Genomic DNA, 11,671 nt, shown 5'->3' on the forward strand with positions numbered 1-11,671 from the left:
GGGCCATGGGAAGGTGTAGGATGGGTGCAGAGTCACCAGCCAGGCAGGGAGCACAGAGCACACAGAGGCTGGGCCTACACTGCAGACACATCTCCCTCCTCCTCTCCCTCTCAGGTTCTTCCCCCACTCCTGCCTCCCGTCCACAGCTCTTTCTCTCAGCTCCTCATCTGCACATACCGTGCCCATCTCAGACAGCAGATTTTGAGTCTGGTCTCCCCCTGCCTCCCACTCTTTCTCTTCTCCCCCAGAGGGACCCCACCCATTTCTATATCCAGTTGGGAGAATCTGGCAGGTGGACTCGCAGTGAGTTATAAAGCCTTAGAAAAGGCTTATGAGAGACAAAATCCACCAGCACCTTCCAGTGTCATCCAGTCCCCTCCCAAGACTGAAGGTAACAGGGTATGTCCCACCCGAGTCATAGGGATGCACTTGGATGATGAGACTCAAGCAGAGATGAATGACACACCATGGTGTGACTCCCAATAAGCAGGGACTTCCTTATGCTCTCGTAGGAATGAGAGTTGGGAAGCAGGGCAGCCCAGTGCCTAAGAGGCTCTGGGAGGGTCAGACCGACACTTGAATCTCCTCTCTGGCACTTTCAAGCTAAGGGGCCCTGGGCAAGCCATTTTATCTCTTTGGGCCTCAGTTTTCTCATCTGTAAAATGGGAAAAATATTGGTATCTACCTTATAGAATTACTGCTGACACACATAGTGTTAGTTACAATTATTGCTTCAGAATATTTCATTGCATCAGAAATACATTTTTTCAGGGAAAATTATACAATAATGGACCTTTGTTTGCAGCAGCCCAAAGCATTTTACAACCACTGGGAAGGTGTCATAAGGCTCTATCTCTATTTTGCAGATGGGGAAGCTGAAGCTCTTATAAATTTGTCTAGATTCCACCTGAGAATTACTCTCTTGCCCCTGACCCAAAATTCTGCTTCCCCCCACCTTCAAGCTCAGTACCATCTATATACTCAAGGAACAGTAGTTTCTAGGCATACCACCAAGGAAAAGCCCTCCACAAAGAAGCAGGAGCCCCTTTTCTGCAACCCAGGTGGGATCATTTGACCCTCTGCTTTCTATCTGTAGCAAAATCCCATTTCCCAATCCCCAGACATAACAGTTCCTCACCCATGAGCAGCAAGAGCTGGGTCATGGGGGGAAGCCTGGCCAGGCTCAAGCTGTGGCTCCCAGCCTATCTAGGACGACTCACCTTCAAATCAAACACCTTCTTGTCGCAGATGCTACAGGTGTGTGGCAGGTGCAGTGGGGCCACGCCATGGAAGTCATTCAGCTCATGAGCCTGCAGGGGCCGCATGGACAGCATCGCCTGCTCTTCCTTGGCCCGCCGCCGGGCACTGCTGAAACCCTGTTTGCTGTGGTTAAGCCGCCCCCCAAAGGAAGGAGGCGTCCTGTCTTGGGTGGGTTCCTCGGGGTCATACAGCTCATAGGGCTGGCCAGGGGGTGGAGGCCACAGGTTGGGACTTGCTGTAAGATCAGGCTTGCTTGGGCCAGGGAATCCGTGGGGGCTCTCCCACTGGCTGTTTGTGCCCTGCACCAGTGGCCCTACCTCACCTTTGAGGCCCCCCACCTGCTCAGCTGGAAATCCACCTGTCACATGCGACCCTTGGGAGTTGGGTCCATAGAAGTCTTTGGAAAAGGCAGCTTGGCCATCTTGCCCTGTGTGGCTGTAATGCCCTTCATAGGTCACACTGCCTGAGGTAGAGGCTGAGGTTGACAGAAAGCTGGGCTGACCGTCTGTTTCGGAGCCGTATGCCTGGCCAGAGTTGGCTTTGCTGTACTCATAGAAGCCTCCTGTAGTTGGAGCGGGCCCAGTCTTGCCAATGCCCAAGATGACTGCTGGCTGGGCAGGGGTCTGAGGCATTACCCCGCTGAAAGGATGTATCACCATGGCATTGGGGGGCTGGCTGGGAAGACTCACAGAGGGTCCTGGGCCTCGGGTCTGGCTTGAGGGTGAAAAGGCAATTGCATTAGAGGGGAATCGGGTGCTGGATATGGTTGCAGCATGTTGGGGCACCCCGGTATGGCCGTGGGGGGCACTGATCACAGACGGATGCCTCAGCTGGTTGAAGAGAGGCTGGGACATGGCCACTTTGGAGAGGACTTGGTTCAGGACCGTGGCGGCTGCAGTATTGTTGGTGACAGCTGTCTGTGCCAACTTCAGCCGGTGGAGGGTGAGCTGGGCTTGCAGTTGAGCCAGTTGGAGACTGGCAGGTGAAGGAAGCAGAGGGTTCGTGTTACAGACGGAGAACGGGTTCTTGTCCAGGAGCTTGGAGGCACTGCAGGAAGACAGAGGTCTAGATGCACAGCTAGTTTTCAATGAGGGGGGCGAAACACCGGTTTTTGCTTATCTGTGTCCCCACCCCCACATAAACAAGACCCTCTCACATAGGTCCCACATACAAGTGAGTCTACAAAAACCTGTGCTCACATGTACACATTTAAAAAAAAACTCCAATAGAAAAATTATATGACAAAACGTTCAGTCTCACTGGAAATTAGAAATACAAACTAAAATCATTAGAAACAAATATTTGTCTAGCAAAGTAGCAAATATTAAAAAACAACTAGAACTCTATGTTGGGGAGATAAAGCGAAAGAGACACCATGTCATTGATAGTCTAAACTCATATAGCCTTATTAAGTTAGTCTTACAATATGTATTCACGATAGTCGTATTCTTTGACCCAATAATTCAATTTTATAAATCTACCCTAAGAGAATGAGCAAAAATACAGACAAAACTTGATACCCAAAGGTGTTTAATACTATATTATTTAAGAGTCCAAAGTTGAAAAATACAAATATCCAATAACAGGGGAACAGAGTTTGAACTGAGTAAATTAATGACATATCTACACAATGAAATATTAAGTAACCATTTACTACTGGTGTTCAAATTTCTACTTTATTATATAACATTTAAGACATTCAAAAAAGTATACCCAGCACCAAGCTTAAGATAGAAAACATTCCAACATGATAAATCTCCTTGGGTACCTGCTATCCTCAGTCCACTCCCACCCCATCATTGCCAGTGGTAAATACCATCCTGAATTTGGTAAAGTCACTGTTTACAAAAAATGAAAAACAAACAAAAAAATACTTTAATGACATGAGAAAATCCATATGTTCTAATGTTAAGTGAAAAAGGCAGTCTTCAAAATTGCATACAGAGTGAATTGTGTGCATGTTTGTGCTAAACACATTTTTATCCTTGTCCTCATTTCACATCCAAAAGCAACAAGAATTATGTTTCATCAGACGTGAAGGTTTTTCCCCACACACCAAGTAAGCAATCAGTTCTGCAATGGATATCAGCTGCGTGTCCTCTAATTCGGTTCTGACACTATCTATGTGGAGATAGCATCAGATCTCACAGGTTGAGAGCTCAGTCCCACATGACTGTCCCCACTTCTGGTGCTAATCACAAGCCCCAGGTTGTTTTATCTGTGCTTCTGACTGACTAGCTATAAATAGGGGTTTCCATGACCCCTTCCTCGGGGTTCAATTAATTTGCTAGGGCAGCTCACAGAGCTCAGGGAAACACCTCTTACATAAACTGGCCTGTTATAAAGGATATTACAAAGGATACTGATGAACACCAGATGGAAGAGATACATAGAGCAAGGTATGTGGGAAGAAGTCTAGAGCTTCCAGACCCTCCCTGGGTGCCCCACCCTCCAGGAACCTCCACGTGTCCAGCTACCCAGAAGCTCTCCAAAACCTGTCCTTTTGGGGTTTTTTTTTTAATTTTTTAAATTTATTTTTTTTCCTTTTTGTCTTTTTTACTGACCGGTAACGGGATCGCAACCCTCGGTGTCGCGCCCGTACCGGGGAGGGGACCGGCAACGGGATCGCAACCCTTGGCGTTGCTCCCGCACCGCGCTCAGCCAGTGAGCGGGAACCGGTCTCCACATGGGATCCGAACCCTCAGCGGGAGCGCCGCCACACTCCCAAGCGGCGCACTCTCCAGTGCGCCACCGGGCCGGCCCCCTTTTGGGGCTTTTTAAAACTTCATTACATAGGCATGATTGATGAAATCATTGGCCATTGAAGATCAACTTAACCTTTGGCTCCTCTCTCCTCTCTGGAGGTTGGAAAGTGGAACTGCCTTGGTCTTTCTGGTGACCAGCCCCCATCCTGAAGCAACCCAGGGGATGCCAGCCCCCTCACTAGCTTACAAAATGACACTTATCATTTTGAAGATTCCAAGGATTTTAGGAGTCGCATGCCAGGAAATGGAGAAAGACCAAATACTATATATTTCACAATAACACAATTCCCTTTGACCAAACTCTCAAACCCAACTAGTGTAAGGAATAACCCAAAAAATGACAAGTAAAAAAATCTGAATTTGAGGTAGCAGGCAGTGGTGAACTCTCCCAGAATCTTATGGGGCGGGTAGGGCAGGTTCTGTCTGACATGTGCCTTTCATGTGACATGTGTCTTTCATGTGACCTGTGTTGGTTGGTTATGGACACCCATAGGTCATATGAATCAGGATACATGGTCTGTAAATAGAACAGACTTTTCTCCAGAAAGCCTGGGATATGTGGTAAGCACCGTCAGGGCTCTTTGTTAAGGCCAAAGTGAGTTTGGTAAGACTCATTTCTGAGTCTTAAATCCCCCTGCTAGGAAGTGAGTGTAATCAGGAAATATGTTCAGGATATTGATGGACAGAATTCCAGGACATTTTTCTTTAAACCAGTCAAAGTTAGCAGTGGGGGGCTGTATGCCAACTTTAGCAGGACATTTGAATGGAAGAATGGGACTGTGAAATTTGGAACTGGGATTGCCATGGACAATCCAGGCCGTACAATCAGCGCGCGCACCAAATATATGGTGGAACCTGCGCAGCCAGGCATTTCAGTCTCCACCGTCATAGGGTCTGAACAGTAAAAGGCCAATGAGAATGAAACAAGGAAGAGAGAGGCTGGGGACAGGCTCAGGTGAGGAAGGAAAAGGAGCCATGAAGTGTGTGGCAGGTCCCACCTCTCCCACTTTGGAGACACTGAAGGAAGGAGCTTCTGCTTATGTTGGCGCTTTGCATTGGAGGGGGGTGGAGGTGGAGGGGAGGAAAGTGAGGGGGAGAGATGTCTCACATTGGGAGAGATGTCTCACATTCACTCGATGCCACCTGCCACCGTGAGACCAGTGCTTACCCTGCTATCTCATTTGTTCTCTCCAGCGATCCTCGGGGGTAGGTAATTTTCACCCCAATTTTGCAGGGCATAAACCTAGAGCTCAGAGAGATTAGGTGACCTATTCAATGAACACTCACTGTTGGTTAGTACAGAGTGGTGAGTACATGGGATTCAAACCCCAACCAGGCTTTGAGAAGAAAGGAAGAGGCCCAGGGCGGTTAAAGTATGCAGCTTCTCAGCCTCCCCTGAGCACATCTCCAGGCGCTGCTTCACTGTTTTGTTTGAAGTGAGTTCTCAGAACGTCAGGCACAACCACATTCAAATACAAGTACAAAACACATTTCAGAGCCAGAAAAAAATGACTTTGTTACTCTTTCCCATTCATGTAAAAATCAAAACTTCACTATAAGTTGTTAGAGAGACACCACCTTCACCCAGCCAGCAGCCAGCAGCCAGCTGGGGTCCAAGGGCAGAACAAGCTGGAGGCATTTTAAGATAATGGGGAAGGAGGCAGCAAGGTTGACAGACGTTTTCCCCTCTGGGGACTTGTGCTGGTTGCAGCCAAGCCTTGAGGGCCCCAGTGTGGCCCAGCACAATGCAGGCAGCAAAAGAGTGGGGAGGTGCTAACTGTCTACATATGGAAGGAAGAGGATGGTAAAGAGTGATAGATTTCAACTGTGTAGAATTAAGTAGCTGAGCTTTAGAAGAGCAATTAAAGAGTCCATCATCGGATGAGTGGATACGGAAAATGTGGTATATCTACACAGTGGGATACTACTCAGCTATAAAAACAAATGAAATACTGCCATTTGCAACAACATGGATGGACCTTGAGAGAATTATATTAAGTGAAACAAGTCAGGCACAGAAAGAGAAATACCACATGTTCTCACTTATTGGTGGGAGCTAAAAATAAATAAATAAATTCACACACACGCGCGCGCACACACACACACACACAAAAACCGGGGGGTGGGGAGAAGACATAACAACTACAGTTCCTCGAAGTTGATATGACAAGCAAACAGAAAGGACATTGCTGGGTGGGAGGGAGGAGCGGGAGGAGGGAGGGAGGTTTTGGTAATGGGCCACAATAATCACCCACATTGTATATCAACAAAATAAAATTATTAAAAAAAAAACAAGAAGAGCAATTAAGATTAACTCAGAACTCTGTTCACACAGGGCCAACCCTTCCTACCAGGTTTGTCCACCAGGCAGCCTGTCCTTGCTAACAAGGTGATAATGAGGTGCCAACTTAGTTTCCATGACCAGAGTAAGACAAGGTTGGTTTGTTTCTCCCAGAGAAGTCAGCTGTATTTTCTAAAATTGCATTCTGCTGGAGGGAGCTCTTGCTGGAGATTCCCCCCGAAAGGACACGTGAGGAAGAACTATCTTTCCAAGCGGGGAAGCTAATCACACTGAGTATTTGTAGGTCAGCCATGGGAAATGAGTGCTTTTCAGAGCGTGTCCAGGTTGCAGAAGTTTACCCATTCAGACTCAGCATGGAGTAAGAACACTCACCAGATTTTCTTCCTAACTTTTGCTTTCCTAGCAAATTCTTATTGTCTCCCACTTTAATCAACCTTGGGTAAGAGCGTTTTCACATGAATCATCAGAGCTGAGCATCTTTTAAACCAAAGACACTAGATAAAGAGAGAAAGACAAATTATTCTTTTTTTAAAAGCCCTAAAATTCTTAACCTGCGAGAGTTAATAACCTGAAATTCAGGTGAATATTGTGATCATATTTCTGAGCCAAAAATTGGGGTACATGATCTGACACCCCTGGGGGCTAGAACTGATGTTCCCTTACTGTCTTCTCACTACCTTGGTTTGAAACTGTTACATCATTTAGTACATCCTGCCTTGTATTAAAAATAATTGCTTACGTGCCTTTCTACTCCATTAGACATAAGCTCTACAAAATAGAGGAGAATGTCTTGGAGATTCTTGTATCTCCCAGCCCCTGCCTCTCACTTGGCAGGCGCTCAGTAGCGCCATGCACAGAAGGAAGAAGGGCGATGAGGGGTGTGGCTCATCAGGACCTGGTGGCTTTGAGGACATGTGCACACCTCTTTTGTGAGTACACATTCCTGTGGATAAACACCCTTGAACGCCTCCAAAAGGAGAATCTAAATATACCCAGAAAGCAAATGGATTTTGCTGTTGTACACAGCTAAGCCTACAAACAGGTACAGAATCACCCACCAAGGAGACTACCTTCAATTCCTCATCCCAGTGCAGGAGTCTCAATACATTCTTTCCCTGTCTAAGTCTAGGTTTTGAAATTGAATGGATAATCCCAGGAGGAGGCTGAATAAGGATCCCACAAAGATGTCCATGTTCTAATCCACAAAGACTGTGAATATGTGTTTCCACGGTAAAGGGGACTTTGAAGATGTGATTAAATTGAGGACCTTGTGATGGGAAGATTATCCTGAAATTATTCGGGTAAGCCCAATGCAATCACAAAAGTCCTTATATGATGGAGGCAGGAGGATAAGAGTCTGAGAGAGAAGATACAAGGTTGTAAACAGAAGTCAGAGAGGAGAGAAAATGCATGCTGCTGGCTTTGAAGATGGAAGAAGGGGTCATGAGCCAAGGAAATGCAGGCAGCCTCGAGAAACTAGATATGTAAGGAAACAGATTCTCCCCCAGCCTCCAGAAGAAACTGGCCCTGCTGACACCTTGACTTTAATCCAGTGAGACTGACTTTGGACTTCTCACCTTCAGAACTACAAGAGAATAAATTTGTGTTGTTATAATCCAACGAATGTGTGCTAATTTGTTACAGCAGTAATAGGAAACTAAAACAATCCCCAAAGACAGATGCACAAGTGGCTTCCTTACAGAGAGGCAGAGGTGGCTGTGCAGGCCGACTGGATCTTGATAGTATGAATTGATCCCCTGCAGCCCAGACCATGTGACAGGGCATCCAAGGACCCTCTGGGGATTCAGCCAAGGGTCATTCTGCATGAGCAGGAAAAATCCAGAGGACTCTTCCTTCTCAAAGCCAGCTTTCTTTACCCAGCTGGAGTAGTGGCAACCTGGGAGAGCTTAGAATTGCAGATCCTTAGGGATCAACTCATCCAATCCGCTCATTAACACAGAGAGAAAGTGACTTGTCCAAAGCCACATGGCTGGGTGGTGGTAAAACCTTAATGAGAACCCAGATCGTCCAACCCAGCTTCCAGGGCCTGAGAGAATAGCCTTGCCTCCAAAAACCCTAACTAAGCCTCAGAACTATCTATCTTACCACTAAATGATCTTGTCTGTCCAATATTGATCTGTAGTTTTCCCCTCCATTCCCCTCCATTCAAACACTAAGCACCTTTGCTATGCGAGACACTCACTGAGCACTGGGGTAATGTGAAGATGCAGGTCCTTTCTGGAACTCTCCTAAGCTCCAGAGGTGGTGATAGCAGGGAGAGTGAGTGGGAGTAAGATTCTGTGCACCTGCCTCATCCTGTCTTCTCCTAAACCTTGTGCAGCCGCACTGTTTGCAGTCATATGGGCCAACCTCAGATCTGGGGAGGAGGGACAGCAGCACAGTGAGTTACATACCTGGGCATCCCTGCACAGAGCTGGACTATCTATCCCACAATCATGCCGAAGGTTGACCCACATTCACAGAACAGACTTACAGCACCTCCAGGCCTGCATGAGGCTCACTGCCCCAGGGCTGAGGTTTCATTTCAGAGCTATTAATTGTTACAGAGAATTCACAGTGCATAATTAGATTAAAAACTCTGATTCTCTGCTTTTTAGAAAGTTTTTTTTGTTTGTTTTTGTTTTTGTTTCTTTTTTAATTAAAGCAGCATTCCTCACAAGAGTTTTAAAAATAAAACATAACATAAAGGAGAACTAGCCACCCTTATAATGCCAGGAGATTTAGGAGGTCCAGATGAAAACTGTTTCTAATGGTTTAATCCCATCGTGTTGAGAGGATGTGCAACATATTGTGCCACCAGGAGAGCACAACAGCTGCCCTGGCTTGACAGTGTTCATGATGTATCCCAGAGCTCTTTTACATTTTCTCTGGACCCCTGCAGGATGCAATGGATGGGTTCGTAATTCAGCACTAGGAGTGAGGCAAAGTGTCCTCAGTTCAAGTCAGAGTGCTGGAAATTCAGCAGGATTTTTATGTAGTCCATCCTGTTGTGAAAGGAAGGGAGAGCATCCAAGATACAGGAAGGATCTGCGGGGCCTCTAATCTGAAACAGAGACTCCATCAAAGGGCCAACTGTGCATTCACGAGTTTGTCTGTTCAGCCATGTGGATTGATCATCTGTTGTGAGCTGGGCAAAGTTACCAGGTTGTAGGAACACAAAGATGGAAAAAGAAACCTTCCCAAGATCGCAAGGGAGACAGATCAACACACAGAGTGATAAGTCTTCTGACAGAGGTGAGCCCCAAACAGCAAGGCACAGGAGGAAGTGGTTCACACCGCGGAACCTTGAGAGAAATGAAAGAAAAGGCCAACTCAAGCGCTGTCCCTAAACTCTGAACAAAAATATGTCAACACTCTGGGCCTATTAATCTAGCTACAGATGCAGAGATGCACTGGAGATTTGTGACAGGCAGCTGTGGGATGAAATGTGCACACAGACCGGGGCTGGCATCTGCCTGTACTAGTTGTGAGGTTGGGGGAAAGTCACTTAAGTTTTGCAGCCCTCAGAATTTTCTCATCTGTAAAATGGGAAAAGTAATTCCCACACAACATGTCTCAGACCCAGCCAGTCAGAGCACCACATTCCAAAGGAATTGGCTCAAGGACAGACACTCCCTGAAATTTTGTTGGGGCTATCAGGAAAGGGACACTCCCTGTCGTGCCTGGGTTGCTAAACTAGTTGTTAAGCCACCACTTTAGGAGAGCCTGCTTGAGAATAAAGCCAACCCAGAAGATGCTGGCCTTGAGACAGGGGCACAGACAGTTCTTGGAAGACCTGATAGGAACACCTTGAGCCAATGCCTGGGTTGCTAAACTAGTTGTTAAGCCACCACTTTAGGAGAGCCTGCTTGAGAATAAAGCCAACCCAGAAGACGCTGGCCTTGAGACAGGGGCACAGACAGTTCTTGGAAGACCTGATAGGAACACCTTGAGCCAGCTTTGCCTGAATGCACTCTGGACTTTGTACATGAACAAATGCATTTCCTTTATTTCCTTAATACAAATAATAATGTAGAAAGAAAGTCACCAACTGAAACTATCTGCATTTAACTCAGAGGGTCTTTCTCCAGGGTCCACATTGACTCTAGGGTTCCCTGTCACTCTCCAGTTTTCTCAGCAGGCATGGACTGACCACAGTGACCCAGTAGTCGGAGCCAAGGGGTGACCCAGTAGTAACTTTGGTGTGAATATCTGCCAACCAGAGAGGCCTTCTTCCTGGAGGTTTGGGAAACAGAATGCTCCTCTACCCTGTGGGTAAGAGCTGCACACCATGCTTACAAGGCCAAGGTGCAAATGGGGTGCTGGAGAATAGTCCCCCTGCAAGGGTATGGGCTGGGGACAACCTTTTACAGGCCATACAGTTGCTCCTGTGAACAGAGGAAATAATGCCCTGGCCCTCACAGGAGGGCAACTTCTAATAGACTACAACACCTTTTATTTCTCAACACCAAATAGGCCATTTTTGCTGCACTAAAAACTGGCTTTGTGCAAGGCATTAGTTATCCTTCCAGGAGAAAAAGATCATTATTAAAGATGCAATGGTTCTTTAGTCTTCTTATCCACTGGGGCAGAGGCGAATATATAGTGAGTGCTTATTGGGCTGTGGGATGTCCTGTGTGAACTGGGGGTAGGAATCAGGCATCCTGGTTTCTAATCCCAACTTGTTGCTTGTCAGCTGTGTGGCAGTGGGTGAGATGAGACTTTACCTCTCCAAGCCTCAGTGTCCTTGTTTATAAAAAGGGAAGTACAATCTTCTCATTTACATTATGAGGATTGGTGCGGGATCATACAAATAAAGAGTGGTTAGTGCTACGTAAGCTGCTAGGTGCCACACAGTGGAAGGGCGCAGCATTGTTCAGAAGACTCTTAGAGGACATTTTCCTGTGTGATCAGAACACACTCCCTTTCGGAAAACATTCTTTTACAGAGGAAATGATGTTTATCACTCACGTCCTTGGAGACAATCTCATTGCCACTAAGATTCAGGGTAGAATGAGTTACATCAGTTGACTCATGTTTACAGAGTATCAGCCATATCAACGTGACTGTGCTATGCATCACAGCATGGGGGGAGGGGGTGGGGGACACTTCCCAGAGGCTAAGAGCACAGGTTTCAGACTCATTATCAACCTGGGTATAAATTCCACTTTGGCCACTGAGGAACTGGTGGCTGTGGACAACCACTCATCCTCTCCAAGCCTCAGGGTCTTCGCGGTTAAAGGAAGGATGGCTACATCTCAGCTACAGGCTTGTTCCGAGAGCTGGCTGACAGGGTGCACGTAATTGCTAAGCACAGTTCCTAGCACACAGTAAGCAGTCACTA

The 11,671-nt window shown here is 46.7% G+C and overlaps 1 protein-coding gene across 1 annotated transcript in view; it reads right to left on the reverse strand.

The window, feature by feature from the left end:
* Nucleotides 1–11,671, reverse strand: part of RBM20 (RNA binding motif protein 20) — a 183,517-nt gene that overhangs the window by 47,131 nt on the left and 124,715 nt on the right. The window contains exon 2 of the mRNA XM_008569190.1: nucleotides 1,221–2,307. Coding sequence (XP_008567412.1) covers nucleotides 1,221–2,307 — 1,087 coding nt within the window. The remainder of the gene's footprint in view (nucleotides 1–1,220; nucleotides 2,308–11,671) is intronic.

This window comes from Galeopterus variegatus, unplaced genomic scaffold, assembly GCF_000696425.1.
Source record: "Galeopterus variegatus unplaced genomic scaffold, G_variegatus-3.0.2 Scaffold474, whole genome shotgun sequence".
Classification (NCBI taxonomy): domain Eukaryota; kingdom Metazoa; phylum Chordata; class Mammalia; order Dermoptera; family Cynocephalidae; genus Galeopterus; species Galeopterus variegatus.